General features: G+C 42.7%; 2 protein-coding genes across 5 annotated transcripts; both read left to right on the forward strand.

Moving 5' to 3' along the window:
* The first annotated feature begins 2,095 nt into the window (after positions 1–2,095).
* On the forward strand, positions 2,096–4,240 carry SAA2 (serum amyloid A2). The gene is made up of 4 exons (XM_068683552.1): positions 2,096–2,250; positions 2,597–2,726; positions 3,447–3,585; positions 4,034–4,240. The coding sequence occupies exons 2-4, from the start codon at positions 2,624–2,626 to the stop codon at positions 4,173–4,175; spliced, it is 384 nt and encodes a 127-aa protein (XP_068539653.1). The 5' UTR covers positions 2,096–2,250; positions 2,597–2,623; the 3' UTR covers positions 4,176–4,240.
* A 125-nt stretch (positions 4,241–4,365) lies between these two features.
* Positions 4,366–14,363, forward strand: SAAL1 (serum amyloid A like 1). 4 transcript variants are annotated; one of them, XM_068683548.1, is made up of 12 exons: positions 4,366–4,519; positions 4,648–4,761; positions 5,976–6,059; positions 7,395–7,474; positions 7,843–7,902; positions 8,165–8,280; positions 9,359–9,542; positions 9,827–9,909; positions 10,045–10,233; positions 11,244–11,440; positions 11,958–12,050; positions 12,638–14,363. In XM_068683548.1, the coding sequence occupies exons 1-12, from the start codon at positions 4,406–4,408 to the stop codon at positions 12,728–12,730; spliced, it is 1,407 nt and encodes a 468-aa protein (XP_068539649.1). In that variant the 5' UTR covers positions 4,366–4,405; the 3' UTR covers positions 12,731–14,363. The 4 variants fall into 4 exon arrangements, with proteins under 4 accessions (XP_068539649.1, XP_068539650.1, XP_068539652.1 ...); XM_068683549.1 differs by lacking the exons at positions 4,366–4,519; positions 4,648–4,761 and adding an exon at positions 5,282–5,429; XM_068683551.1 differs by lacking the exons at positions 4,366–4,519; positions 4,648–4,761 and adding an exon at positions 5,675–5,829.
* Positions 14,364–14,793: the final 430 nt, after the last annotated feature.

The following is a 14,793-nucleotide window of genomic DNA, read 5'->3' on the forward strand; positions in this document are numbered from 1 at the left end:
TTTAGAGATACGGCATATAAGAAAATGTCTGTCCTTTTGCTCCAGGCCTATCTATGGAAAATCTCTCTTGTTCTCCTTAAGTACGTTTTTCTTTGGAGGAAGAAGACCAAGGAAGACAGCTGCTGGCACTATATTAACCCAGTTTGTTATCGTACCTCTTTTACCTCATGCCCCTGCTGTTAAACTGCAACTGCTAATTACATGTAAGTGACAGAGTTGTGAATGGGACAGCAACACCTACCTCTTTTGCAGAGAATTTGAAGAAACTCTGTGATTCAGGCTTGTTAAATTAATGTATGAGACTGCACAATGGGAGATGTTTTGCTTGCTTAGTCCAGAGCCTTCTGCAGAAGAAATGTGTCAGTTGTTATTAAAAGGGAAGCAAGCACCAAGCACTTCTTGAGTAGATCCCTAACCAAGAGTAGGACAGTGAGTAAACAAACTATGAACCACATCGATAGGGCTTGACAGTTGATACGGCAGTCTTAAAATCTAGCAGAGATGTGGCTATATGGGTTTGAACTTCCCCTTTGGTAGAACATTTACTACTGCATTAAAACCTCTCCTTCCTTTAGCCTCCTTGAGCCCCACAGAGCTGTTGTTGCAGCAGGATGGCTGAAAGTCCCTTGAGAGGAATCCGTGGGAGCAACCAACAGAAGGACAAACCATCTAGGCCTTCCTCAGGGTGGCACAAGTATGTGCTATCTTAAAGTAAGGATGTACATGTTCACAGTTTACTCTTAACTCCATTGTGAAGCAACACTTCCATCAGCTCTGGGATCCATCTTGTCAGCCCAGCACCTAGTAGTGCTGGCTATTCCTTGCAGTTCCACACTGTTGGCTAGCTAAGCTCCTCCGTGCTGCCCTCTTGTTCCCCATCCTTAAAAAGACAGGGGAAGAAAATATGAAAAACATCTCATGGGCTGAAATAGGGATAGTGAGGCCACTCACCAGTTACTGTAGTGAGTAAAACAGACTCAGCGTAAGGGAGATTAATATAACTTATTGCCTGTTGGTAACAGACTCAAGCAGTGAGAACTTAAAAGCAAACTAAAAGCACCTTCCCATCATCTACCCTCTCCTATCTCCTTCCCCTTGAGTGGTGCGGAGGAACAGGGAATGGGGGCTGCAGTCTGTCCCTAATGCTTTTTCTCTGCTGCTCCTTCACTGTCAATCTCTGCCTCTGCTCCCCATGGGGTTCCTCCTATGGGATGCCATCCTTCCCGCACTCATCCTGCAAGGGCTTCCTACAGCCAGCAACTCTTTAAGAATTCCTCCAACATGGCTCTGTACCATGGGGTCCAGCCATCAGGAGCAAACTGCTCCAGCACAGGTGCCCTATGGGCAGCAGCTCCCCCCAGACCCCTGCTCCTGTGTGGGCTCCTCTCCACGGGCTGCAGCTCCGGCCCGGGGCCTGCTCCTGTGGTGAGGGCTCTCCTTGGGCCGCAGACTCCTCCAGGCCACGTCCACATGCTCCACCATGGGTCTTTCTGCAGGCAAACTTCTGCTCTAGTGCCTGAACCACTTCTTCCCCTCCTTCTTCACTGACCTTGGTGCCTGCAGGGCTGTTTCTGTTTTCTCACACATCTATCTGCTATTGTGCAGCAGTTTTTTTCCACACCCTTTCCTAAATGCTGCCTCAGAGGCCCAACCAGCGTCGCTCTCTGGCTCAGCTCTGGACAGTGGCAGATCCCTTTTGGAGCTGACTAGAGCCAGTTCTGGTCTGTCCTGGGGCAGCTGTAGGGCTCTGCTCACAGAGGCCACCCCTCAGCCCCCTGGCTACCAAACCCTTGCCACACAAGCCCAATACACTTGTGCACAGAAACAGACCCAATCTTGTGCTCCAAGGTAAATGCAGGTGATCAGGCAGCTTCCCCTACAAGCTCTGTCCTGCACAAGTCCCAAAAAAGCGTGACTGTTAAGTCAGCCATAATACTTCAAACACACAGAACACTTCAGTCCTTGAGGCAGTTTCTCAGTCTGCTTGGTGTGAGGAGCAAATATTTCCATGGACAGCACCAAAGAAGCACCATACACTCTAAAAAGTTGTGCAACAGGGTCCATGAACTTTAGCCAGGACAAGGGCAGGCTTACTGAAATTCTGTGTTGAAATGAATGGTGCTGGGGAATTCCCACCCCTGGGTATTCTGCCCAATTTCCTCTTTTGGGAGCCTGAACCGCTTATAAATACCCTCTCTGAGAGCACAGGAGACAAGCTTCATCTCCTCCTGGCTTTGCCTTTCTGGAGTGGTGAGTGATACTCTGAATTTACAATATGCATGCAGTTTTCTCTTTTTCTGGGGAAAGAACTAATGTTTTAGCATGTGGGATTTCTCTGTACTCATGAAAGGAGCTGCAGGGAATGCTAAAACACAAGTGTCTCTTGTCCATCTGTCTTTGTTGAGGAGTCCTGTGTTGAGCTCGTGTTTGCACAGGAGGCATCAGTTCTTGTGGGGCAAGAAGTGGGCTCATGGGCTGGCTGCTAGCACTGGGGTGGCTGCACAACTGCTCCTGCAGCTGCCTGGGCACGGGTATGAATGCTGTGTCAGAAATCTCTATTGAAAGCTCTAAAACTGTTAATCTCTCTTTTTCCCAGCTCCGTGTCACGCTTGGACAGGGAACCATGAGGCTCTGTATCTGCTTCGTGTTGCTCGCTGTTATTGTGTGTGCAAGTGCTGACAACCCATTTACACGTGGTGGAAGATTTGTCTTGGATGCAGCTGGAGGTAAGCTGCTCTGTTGCCACAGGTCTTTCCCTCGGGACGCCTCCCCGAGCACGGGTTACATGCAGTCAGTGGGTTCAGCCCTCCAAGCAGGGAGGTCTGCAGCTCCCGATGAGGGACCCCTGCTGGTTGCTGCTGGGAAAAGGCCCCGGTCAGCCCCCCGGTGAGCACTTTCTGTTGGCAACTCCCGTGCAAAAGCCAATGTGGAGGAGCACCTCTGCATTTCTTTTCCTTGGGCCTTTCTAAGCACAGCACAAAGGATGTGACAGGCCAGAGCTCAGGCTTGGGCGCATCCCTGCAGCCAAACAAGGCACAAGGACTGAAGGAACGGTCATTTGCTCATGGAGAACTTTTTGTGGAGAAGCTGGGGGCACAAACCCTCTGCCGGTAAAGCCCCAAAGTGCACCCGGTGCTTTATCTGGTGCACAGCATGGAACTGAAGGGCCACTGCCTGCTTGCTGAGCTTCACCTGCCCCTACGGTGCCCCAACCAAGCCATACAATACTTCCATGGCTCCATGAGGGTCTCCCCAAGGAGCCCCCTTTCTTCTGCTTTGTCAGCCTCCCCTAGCTTAGCAGAAGAGGTTTTCCAAGGGAGCCTTGGGGACACATGCAGCTTTCTGGCCCAGCAGCAGCCTGTGAGCTTCTGGCTGAAGTGGTACTTGGCTGTTGCAGGGACGAGATTTTAAAGTTAACATCGCCTCTGTCTCTCTGCTTTCTTTAGGAGCATGGGACATGCTCAGAGCATACCGGGACATGCGTGAGGCAAACCATATAGGTGCTGACAAATATTTCCATGCTCGTGGCAATTATGATGCTGCCCGAAGAGGACCTGGTGGTGCTTGGGCAGCCAGAGTGATCAGGTAAGGGAACTTCTGTGGTTGTTAACAGCGAGCTCCTAGGGATCCGGGCATCCCAGTCAGAGTGAAGTCCTTCTTGACACACACACAGCTTTTGGCCCAGAAGGAGAGGGGAGGGGAAGCAGTCGGTGCCTGAGCAGGCTGTCTGCAGATGGAAAGGTGCCTCCCTTCCCATATAGCAGGGAGCCTTTCTTCTCTTCCTGAGCAGGCAGATTTCTTATCTCTGCATTTTTGGTGGAAAAGCGCTATTTTTCCGTGCTGGCCCACTTCCTGACATAAGTTACAGGTTCTACTGCGGTGCTCAGATAAGGACTTAGCATGTGTCTGCACCTGGTGCTGAGCAGTCCCATGGAAAAGCTAGCGTTAGGCGAGTGAGGAAACGAACACGAAGCGATGCCTGTGAGGGGGGTTTGTGCTGGCTGGTTCACGGGGCCCCTTTTGTTTCCTCCAGTGATGCTCGTGAAAACTGGCAAGGCGGCGTGAGCGGCAGAGGTGCCGAAGACACCCGTGCCGACCAAGAGGCGAATGCGTGGGGCCGCAACGGCGGGGACCCCAACCGCTACAGACCCCCGGGCCTTCCCAGCAAATACTAACGCGCGGTGTGCCCCTTCCCCCTCCCTCACGCCCCCCCAATAAAGAAACCGCCAATATTTCCTGAGCCCTGCCTGGTTTACACTCAAGCGCCTTTTCTGAAGGGTTTGGGGCCGGGGGGGGGCCCTCGGGGGCGGCGGCGCGGGGAGCTCCGGGCCGCCGGGGGGCGCTGCGCGGCGGGGCCGGCCCGGCCGCCCTCCGCTGCCGCCTCGCTGCTCGCGGGGAGGCCGCCATGGACCGCAACCCCTCGCCGCCCTCCAGCGAGGCGGAGGAGGAGGGCGACGCGGTGGGCAGCACGGTGTACAGCAAGCACTGGCTCTTCAGCATCCTCACCCGCCTCATCGAGGTGCGCCGCGGGGCGGGCGGGAGGCTGCTGGCGGTGGTTTTTCCGCCACCGAAGCGACCGGGCGGCTGGGGGGGGGTGCGCGGTGGCCTTTCCTCACCTACCGTCCCCCCTCTCCCGGTGTCTCTCAGGTCATTAGCCCCGAGAAGACCGAGCCCAGCGCGAACCCTGAGGAAATCCAGACGGAGCTGGACGAAGAGATGGAGAACGACATTTGTAAAGTGTGGGACATGTCGATGGATGAGGTAGGGGCACCGCGGCGACTGGCTGCTGCCGTGTTGCTGCTGCTGAGCGCCTTCAGCCTAAATCCTGTCCCCAAAAGGCTGGGGAAAGGCTTAAATGTGCTGGGCCAGCTTTCTGACGCAGGTGGTGTTGCTGCTTGCCTGGTTTGGCTGGCAGCATTCTGTGGGTCCTTAAACAGGGCAGGGGTGGTGAACTGGTCTGAAGCAGCCTCATCGCACGTTTTGAGACAGCAAGTGCTCTGTGTGTGCAGGGCCCTGTGCTGCTGGCTGAGGATACAAAGCAGGGCTATATGGGAGCGTAAGGGAAACAGCTTGGTCTGCCTGAGCCATCCTCCAGGTGTCCTACAGGTCACACAGTGCTTAGGGTCAGCTGGCGGCAATGGGGCCATATTCACACCTGCTGGTTTTCTGTATTACCTGCAGGTGTCGAACTGAAGCCTGGAGTGAATAGACAGCAGCTCAGCTGCACCTGAAGTGAACTCAGCTTGTATTTAGCAATGTGATTACTGATGCTGTCTCTATAATGGCATGTTTTCATCTAGCCATGTTAATGCTAGTAAACGTTTTTTCTGATCAACAAACAGTCTTTTAAAGTTTAGCTTGCATTGGCAATTTAACGTATCTTTTTGGTGTTTTTCTTAACATTCCCAAATTCTGGAACAAATTCTCAAGTAAGACAAGGATTTATTTGTAGTTCTCTGTTTAAATGTTTCAAGTAAACATGGAAGATGTGTACTTCATTCCCAAACAGAGAACTAATACAGTGATTTAATGAGGTGAAATGAGGAGCAGATTTCCTCTTTTGTATTCTCTGATCAAGTGCTAATGGTAGTTCTTTCCTTTTTTTTTTTTTTTTTTTTTTTTTTAATATATAATGTCACTGCTTGACAAAACAGTATTTGCTGAATTCTGCATGGAATTAGCATGCCTGACCCTTTGTTGAGATAGAGGAAATAGAAACTAAATATGACTGGTTTGTTGTAGAGCCTATCACTGGCATCTTGAATCACTGTATGGGCTTGCTGATCTTCTCTCAGTAAAAAGCAGGAATGGTGGCATAGCACATTATTGGTACTAATTGTTGGTAAATACTTGATCTCTTGTAGTGAGTTTGACATCTCTGATTCAGTCCTTGAACTATGTGAAAGGGTTTGATTCGTGTTTGAAAATTGTAAAATTGGAAAATCTGTTTACTTTTTCATTCACTTTCTCCACAGGATGTCGCTTTATTTCTTCAGGAGTTCAATGCCCCTGATATATTCATGGGAGTTTTTGCCAAATCCAAGTGTCCTCGCCTGACTGTAAGTATGGGCTGTCAAAAAGCTGTCCCATAATAATAGCAACAGTAAATAGCTCTGTACCTGCTTTCCTAAATATCTCCTTCTTCCAGTTGCATTTTTGAATAAGGTAGTGGAACAAAGAGAAAACAAAATTAAAAAAATGTTTTTTTTGCACAGCATTTTTAATATGGTCCAATCAGTAGGTATTTTGGTGATGATGAAAATGTTCTATGTCATTATTGATGAAGGATTAAATGTATGAAACTTAGTTATACTAAGGCTAGTTCTAATAATAAGTAAGGACTGGCCTGTTTTTTTCCTGCTCGCTTTTTCTGTAATTACTATTCAGAAATGGTCACGAATTTGTTTTGTCAGACCTACAAAAGTAACCTTAGCTGTTAGGAATCATTGGAAACCACTCCTTAATGAACTTTTTTTTTCTTCCCCCTTTGTTTCAATGTCATTGCTTTGCAGCCTGTATTACATAATGCACTAGCATTTAGAAATTAAACCAGGGTTTTCAGCCTTACTCGGTGTTCTTATAACCTGTGAAGTTGCCAGAACATTTACGTCAGGAGATGAGTAGAGGCGCACAGGACTTTGAAAGCTCAGTGTTTTGTACTTTGAAAGTGTGACCAAAATTGGGAAGTCAGTTTAAATGGGCTGTCACTAGATATTGTTTGGAATAGCAGCAGCTAGAGTGCCTGGTGTAATTTAGCAGAGGTAGGAGAATGTTAATAAATATGCTAACTTCGATTGGTTAGGGTTAATTTTCAAGTTGCTGAAACTGAGCGACTCCTAGAACGTTCCCTATTAACACCAGGCACCTGCAGGTGTTCTAGAGCTCCCTTTGTAGAAGTGTGCATCCTTCTAGTGACTGTCCAACTGTCTGGGCTTGAGTATTTTAATGGGATGCACTGCTTTTTTTTTTTTTTTTTTTAGGAAGCTCATATTAAGATGTGTTTTTTCTTTAGGAGTAAGCGAGTATATGTAAAGAGGAAAATCATAGGGTGATATTTTTGTTCTTAGGACTCCTTATTGCTTTTATAATAGTGATACCAGATTTCTAAACAGTGTATATAGACAATGCAAGCAGAGTTTCATTTTGAAATGTATTTGCTTTTACAGAACATCTTAACTATGCTAAATATCAGAATAGTACTTCTCCTGAGGATCCTTCAGGCTAGTCTAACAGCATACCTTAGAAATATTGCCTAGAAATCGGTAGGACATACCAACTTGGAAGTCAAACTGGAAAGCATCTTTGAACCTTTCTTATTTTTGTCTTATGGTTGTGGAAATAAACTTGTGAACTGTGTTGCAGTTAGTTCATTATACCTTGTTTGGACTTTTCAGGAAATCTGTGTGGGAATATTGGGAAATATGGCCTGTTTCCAAGACATATGCATGTCTATTAGTAAAGATGAGAATCTCGGGTAGGTATATATATGTTTTATATGTGCTTTTCTGGACTCTCACAGTTATGGAATATACATTGTAAAAGGAGTTAAGTTGGTTTGCAGTGCCTTTGTTCACATCTTTTTGTCATATCCTTACTGGTTGAGAAGTAATCAATGAGAAATAGGATGCAGAATATTGGGGTTCTTTTGTAGTCCCTGGTAAAGCTCCCCAATCTTAAATTTCTACGTTTGGCAGTCTTGAAACCCTGGTAGTGCATATACAGTCTGGAAAAAAAAAATGGTTTTAATTTTAGAACATGGCTGCAGCTATGAAATTAACCTTTTTGTATATTTTTGAAAAAGATACTTTTTACTAATTCTTACCTTAAATTTTCTATTTAAAGCCAAGTGTTATTGCAACGTTTGTGTGATTCAGATTCTCCAACTCTTCTGGAAACAAGCAGGTAGGACATCTCAGAAATTAATGAATCATTAATTTAGTTAAGCTATGTTGTGAGGCCATGGGGGAAAAATTGACAAGTGGTCTCATTATTTTGATATTTTCCCATCTTACCATTTGTCATTTCCACTTTGTTCTGAAATTGATTTGCTGTGGGCTAGATTCCTGTTTTTTGTCACACTATTCTCATTATTTTGGTTTTACACTTGTACTGCTAAGATCAATGAATTGGCTTTTAATTTGTTAAATGGGCAATTCCTGTCTAGGTTGTTGTTAACTTGCCTCTCCCAGCCTGAGGTGGCCAACGTTTGGGTTGAGAGAATCCGAGACAGCCCTTCGGTGTATGACTGTGTTTGCTTTATCATGTCAAGCTCTACAAATGGTGAGTTGCCAAAACAAGCTGAGAATAAGTGGTTTGCAGAAAAAAATAAAAAGTGAATTATGCCATTTCAGAGACAAATATTTTCAATTGGGAGTAAAGAATTTCTTTAAAATAAGGTTAAACTCATGATAATTTAATAAGGACACCAAAATAAACTTGTCCGGCCTTTAAGGGTTTGTACATATATCTAAAGCCAACATGGGAAGTGCATTTAGAAGAATGAGAAAGTTCTGTGGGGGAATTAAAACCAAGTCAAATAGAAGAAATTATTTACACAATAAAGGAAAGGACAAGGTCCTCATTAAGAGATATGCATATGTCATTTTTGATATTTGAAACGAGACCTGATTTAGATTATTGTTGTTGTTATTTTAATCAGATATGTATTTTCCATTTTTAAAACTACCATATTTGAAGAATGTGAATTGGAGGAATAATTAAGTTTCTCTGAGTGGCAGCAGAATACTGCACAGGCTTTGGGTACGCAGTCAATGGTACAAAAGTCTCTTCTTTTTTGTCATAGCAGTAATTTTGCAAAAAAACAAATCAAGCACCCAATCATGGAAACATTTTGAGCAGCATTTATTTTTTATGTCCACTCAATTGTAATAGCAGTTGTCATTTGTCTATGAATCCTAATGCTTTAGCTTTTGCAACTTGAAAAATACCAGCTTTTTTGTTTTTTAAATGATCTAATGCTCGTTCCAACTGAAATCGCAGATCTACTTAAGTAAAATGCAGATTAGCAGAAAACTGCACTAGGGACAAATCTTGGCATGTTTTATTTTGGAAGCAGAAGTTATGGCTTTTCAGAAACTTCAAGTCTCTTTGAAGAAAAAAGTTTTGTTTTATAATTAATAAGGTAGAATGTGTCAGTGGACTTGTCAGCAGTCCCTGTTCTTCAATCTCTCCACCACATTTATGCCCCTAAAAAGTAATGAGCACAGGAACCGTTAGTAGATCATGAATGAAACTAGTATATGTCAACACTGAATTTACTCTGATACTTGTATATGTTAGCATTCTGTAAACTAATTTTTGCTCTTTTCTTGAATTTGGTACGTTCTTTTGCGTGCAGTTGAATTGCTGGTAAAAGTGGGTGAAGTCGTGGACAAACTCTTTGATCTAGATGAAGAGCTAATGTTAAACTGGATTAAAAGTGGCACGTGTCAGTCTGTGGGACCGTCTGTAGATGATTCCCCTGAAGAACTTCCAGATTTTAAGATTGTGCCTTGTATACTTGAAGCAGCCAAACAAGTCCGGTAAGTGAGATTTCTTTATGGTATTGAGGCTGGGGAGTCTTCTTGTAACCTCGTTAAGGCTTGTCTCTGAAACTCTTGATTTTTAGCGGGAGCTACGTGGTTTGCCAGATCCCTACAACACGTGTGCTTGCACCTACCATTTGAAATGAGCTAACTAGCTTGTTAGCAAAGAGCATGGCAGACTGCTGATGGTCTGTTGTGCATCTAAAACATGTAGAGAATAATGAGATAATTCAGTAATCATATCTTTAACTTGGCTTTGTTTCTTGTTTTGTTTCCTGTAGCTCAGATAATCCGGAAGGACTTGATGTTTATATGCATATCTTGCAGCTCCTAACCACAGTGGATGAGGGCATTCAGGCTATTGGTAAGACACTTGAATTGCTACATATGATGGGAGTAAGAATGACAGTAACTTCTAGATCATCAGATATGGAAAGAAAAACAGTTCATGTACCTAGATTAAATTTGGTGGTTTTTCTTTTTTTTTTTCTTTCTCAAGTGCAGGCTCCTGACGGAGGAAAAGAAACTTGGAGTTTGCTTTATGACCTAGTTTGCCATGAACTCTGTCAGCCAGATGATCCACCGATCATTGTGCAGGAGCAAAAGACTGTATTGGCCTCTATTTTGTCGGTGCTATCTGCTATGTTTGCTTCACAGACAGAACAAGAATACATCAAGATGAGAAAAAGTAAGCCATACTTTTTTCTGTTCTCCTTTTTTTTTTAAAAAAAAAATATTTTTATAATTGATATGAGGTGAAAGATGGTTAGTTTATTACTGTTTTCTAGAGGTTAGTTCAGAACACAGAATTCAGATACATGTTTGAATAAGGCACGTTACTTGTGACTCAAAAAAATCATAGCTAGCTCAAAGTTCTGGTACTGGATACGTCTGAAGAGTTATGGTAATGGAACCTACAGATTCTGTTCAGTCTTCTCCACTGGCTAAATGCATGAAAACTGCAGAATCTCTCTTTGCTAAAACATGAGGTCTTGCTGTCATTTTTTTTTTCTAGAAGGAAAGATTATTTTCTTAAATCCATCTTTATCATTTGTTACTTTTCAGTCCATTTAGAAGTCTTTAGAATTACAAGTTTACCTTGGGAATGTGAGTCATCTGTGGCAGGAGGAGGTTTTGTTTTTGTTTATCAGATAGGGTTATCTGGATGCACCTTTAACATGCTAGCTTCTCTTTTCCTTTTTAAAGGTGCTAAGTCTGACTGCCAGCAAGGTCTGGCTGCCTTTAGATTAAGTTCTAGTTTAGTATAGCAGAGAGATAAAAGTGGGGAGGGAATGTTGCAGAGAGCCCTGATCCTCACTTTCCCTGCCACTTCTGCAGCTGAGCCTGCACAAATAATCTGTCCTCCCAGAAGGTGAAAAGTGGCTTTGTTTTCTTCTTGCTCGCAAGACTCTAGAAAGAATTGTGCTTGCTCTAGGTTACCACTAGAAATGTTTTCTTTCTATTCCTTACCAGCAGTGTATAATTTTAATAGGTACAGGTTAGATTGCAATAAAGAAGTACTTGTTTTTTCTGTTGTTCCACGTTTTTTTAAGTCTTTGATTAAAAACACTGTCAGATTATACATTCCTTTAGCTTTTGTATAAAATATTCTCATCTGTTTCAAAATTCTAGTTCCTTGGTAGGATTGGGGAAAAAAATTCAGTGTTAAACTTCCACTTTCTTGTTACTTTATATCAGATATGCCTCTGATTGGGAGCTTGATTCGTATTTTACAATACATGGAGGGCTGCGGGAAGAGATCTGTTGATAACTCAAAGGAATCTGAACAAGAAGAGACTGGAAAAGGTGACCTAAATGAGGAAGATTTCCACTTGAAAATTTTGAAGGATATTTGCTGTGAATTGCTTTCCAATATGTTTCAAGAACTGACCAAGGTAAGAATAAACAAAGTTTGAAGAGGGATTTCAGCAGGGTGGGTAAGAAAAAAAAAGTTACTATTAATTGGACGTTTTTCTGAGCAACTGAAATTGCGTGTTGGAAATTCATTAAGGAATTGATCAGAAAGTCAGCAGCAACGTGTATCAGATGGCAGGGACACAGGTTTTCAAAAAAAAAAAAAGGGCCAGGACTCTGTATATTAAATTTTTCAGGTGTATGTTGCCAATTCCTTTTGAATAGAAGTTAATTTAGGAAAGACCTATATAAATTGATCTTCTCAGCTGGACTTTTTTTTTTTTTATGGGAGAATTCAGAAGAAGAGAATTCTGAGGTGTCAGTTTTCACACCTTTTTTAATTAATGTCTGGCATTGTCTTAGAACTGTACATTCTACTTCCTTGTGGTTTCACCTGTTACGAGAACAAAGTGCTGCAGCCACTGTGTGCGCAACTTTGAGTTTTTCTTTGACAACTGCTCTTGACATGCTAGTTGTATTTCTCACTTTATTTTCCAGGAAAATACATTAGAAGGACTAAACCAGGGACATTTAAATGAACAGACGTGTTCATGTGCATTCCAGAACCTCTTGCCACTCTATTTTGCATCAGTGAGTATATGACAACGTATATAAGGTGGATAAAAAATACTATTATTGCAAGGACTTCCAGAGACAAGCGTAAAACAGCATTAGGACAGAATTCTTCGGACACATGTAATGTGCCATTTTAGACAGTCTTACCCTCCCCTTCTGGCTTGCTTCAGCCAGAGCTTTGCCTCCATCATCAACTGATAAAAGGTCTAACTGTGCTGAAATGAATGAACAATTCAAATTTTACGTCAGCTGAGAAGTTGCCCTGTATGGTTTTATAGAATAATTAATAATATTTTGCATAGGAAGCTTTTCTTTATGTACTTTTACATGATAAAATAAGAGGCTGGGGAAGGCAGTGGTTCAAATTTTAGACCGAGTGAAACTGTGGAGTTGAGGAGGAAGCTATCTACCGTGGAGCATTTCTCATTATTCTTTACAATGGCTACTGCTGGCTGCTGTGGCTGGGAAGATGGAGTAGAAAGACCCTTAAACTGACTATAAGAATTCTGTGTTCCAAGCAAGTTAATGTTTTGTATTTTTGTTTGTTTGTTTGTTTTTTATTCCGTGTATGTGTGTGTGTGTGTTTGTGATTTTAATTCCAGGTGGAGAGTTTCCTTGAAGTTCTGCGTGAGGCTGATCAGACACTTGCTGAAAATCTAGAAAAACGTTTCCCAAGCCTGAAGGTCCACACCTAGGACTGTACATGAAATACTTTCCTTTTTTGGAATGAAGATTTTTGACTGTTCATTACAGTGTTTCAGAAATCAGTTTTTCAGTAAATGTGAAAGAATGAGTTAGCCTCCGAACCAACAGGTGACTTTTAAGAAATATTCCAGTTAGACCTGATTAAACTAGGGATAATCTGGTCTGCATGGGGAAGGAAACTGTTGTAAATTCTGTTCTGCACCTTCCATCCTGTTTGCTCTGGTGACGAGAGACTGTTGATTTCTAGTTGCTCTTTTGTGGAGTAGTGTTGTTTGAATAACTCCTGATCTTGTGCTTTTTAACATATGTTGAAACAACAGAATGGATGAAATGCACAGAGTTGTTCTTAACGTGATGATGGCATTTTCCAAGTTGCTGCTGGCAGGAGGAAAATTGATCAGGCAATCTCAGATATCCTCTGGCTAAGCACCTTCATGCACCTGATGAAAACTGTTAAATTACACAGAGGAGAAGGGTTTCCTTTTTTTTTCTTTTTAGATCACATCAGTACCTTGAGCAGGTATTTTAACAGATGTTTCATCCCACACCTCTAAAATCTTTACCTGTCTTTGATTGAAGCATTTTTTGCCCGGCGGCTCTGAGTTATGACATCTAGGCCCAGCACGTTTCAGAGGATTTGAGAATGTGGTTACCAAAGGTCTGTGCTGCAGCTTCCAGCCCTGGCAGCCAGCTACCCAAAGTTAAGAGTTGTAGGATGGCTTGGATTTAATCCTTGGCATACTTGCAGACTTTTTGCTTTTTTAAAGCAGCAAGTACTTCAGTTTAGGAAGACAACATGTATCAGACAGTTCTTTCCTCATTCACATGCTTTATGAGTCATCTGTGAATGGCATTAGAAATGCCATGCTAGCCTGACTTTTCAGGGGAGTTAAGATGTTAAGTCAATTGCAGTCAGTTAATTCAGTGTACGGAGTCTTCTAAAATGCCACTTCTAATCACATTACATTTTAACTACACTACATTGTTATATCCCTGCATGCAGTGCAGCTAATATTCTTTTCTGTGTGTGTGAGCAGCACATCAGCTCCAGCTGTTGCTATAAAGCAGAGTGCAAAGCAATTGGTCTTCATCAGCTTTGGGATGTAAAGGAGAAGTGGAAAACAGAGCATAGGGAATAACTTAATACCATTATGCACACGTTCCCTCGTTCCCCATGTTTTTTATAGGTTTAAATGTTGTGCTGGGCCCTGTTTTGTTTGCCCTGAGTTACCTGTACATGTGGTAAAATACAGTATCTGTATGTATATATAGCCTTTTCATCCAAACTTCTAGTTTTCAAAAAAGTACAATTTAATCTTTTCCTTGTGCTGCCAGAAACTACTTAGTTGTTGGCAGGGGACTTAGAATTTAAAAAGTCTGACTTGTGTCACCAAAAAGAATTGCAGTGGTTTCTATCAATTTTTGTATGCTGTGTTTACTGGAGAAAACTGGTAACTGTGAATAGAATGACAGCATTTTTCTTACTACTTTGACATTTTTGGATATTTTCTTAAACCTACAGATTTGTAATAAAGTTTCTTTAAAAAAAAAAAAAAACACAAACAAACAACACTGTATGCTTTTATTCCTTCCAAGTGTCAATTAAATTTGTTTTCTGAGCTACTGGAAATGTCTGTTGCTGTCTTGAAAATGTCATTTTTAAAAGGAAAATTGAGCCTCTTCATACTGTCATTGTGCTGTAAAATATATTGTCCTTTATTTAATAATCATTTTAACTATTTCATGTTTCCTGTGCTTGGCCACTGTTGTGGTCTGGAAGTAAAGGTCTCTCTCATGCAGTTGCTAGCTTTTCTGGACTTCGTTTGTCCCCAGATGTATTGTACGTATCTTTACAGTAGCCCACTACAGTTGAGAATTCATTCTGATTTGCATTTCTTGAGGTTTCGTGGTTTCCAATAGTGGTTTAATGTACCAAGAAGGTGAGACATCATCTGTGTAGTTTACCTGTATTTGGTTCCTTCTAATTTACCGTACACAAGTGCCTGGTGTTGGCTGACTGTTAAATGTGGTCTTGCTAATTACGACGAGTGGG

This window comes from Anas acuta, chromosome 5 (genome assembly GCF_963932015.1).
Source record: "Anas acuta chromosome 5, bAnaAcu1.1, whole genome shotgun sequence".
Taxonomy (NCBI): Eukaryota; Metazoa; Chordata; class Aves; order Anseriformes; family Anatidae; genus Anas; species Anas acuta.

What these genes read in the sequence shown, in the direction of transcription:
- SAA2 (XM_068683552.1), top strand. Translation starts at nt 2,624, where the DNA reads ATGAGGCTCTGTATCTGCTTCGTGTTGCTCGCTGTTATTGTGTGTGCA. An exon ending in TGTCTTGGATGCAGCTGGAG is followed by an intron (nt 2,727 to 3,446) that starts GTAAGCTGCTCT and finishes TGCTTTCTTTAG; the next exon opens with GAGCATGGGACATGCTCAGA. An exon ending in TGGGCAGCCAGAGTGATCAG is followed by an intron (nt 3,586 to 4,033) that starts GTAAGGGAACTT and finishes TGTTTCCTCCAG; the next exon opens with TGATGCTCGTGAAAACTGGC.
- SAAL1 (XM_068683548.1), top strand. Translation starts at nt 4,406, where the DNA reads ATGGACCGCAACCCCTCGCCGCCCTCCAGCGAGGCGGAGGAGGAGGGC. An exon ending in CCAAGTGTCCTCGCCTGACT is followed by an intron (nt 6,060 to 7,394) that starts GTAAGTATGGGC and finishes TGGACTTTTCAG; the next exon opens with GAAATCTGTGTGGGAATATT. An exon ending in TGCCACTCTATTTTGCATCA is followed by an intron (nt 12,051 to 12,637) that starts GTGAGTATATGA and finishes TTTTAATTCCAG; the next exon opens with GTGGAGAGTTTCCTTGAAGT.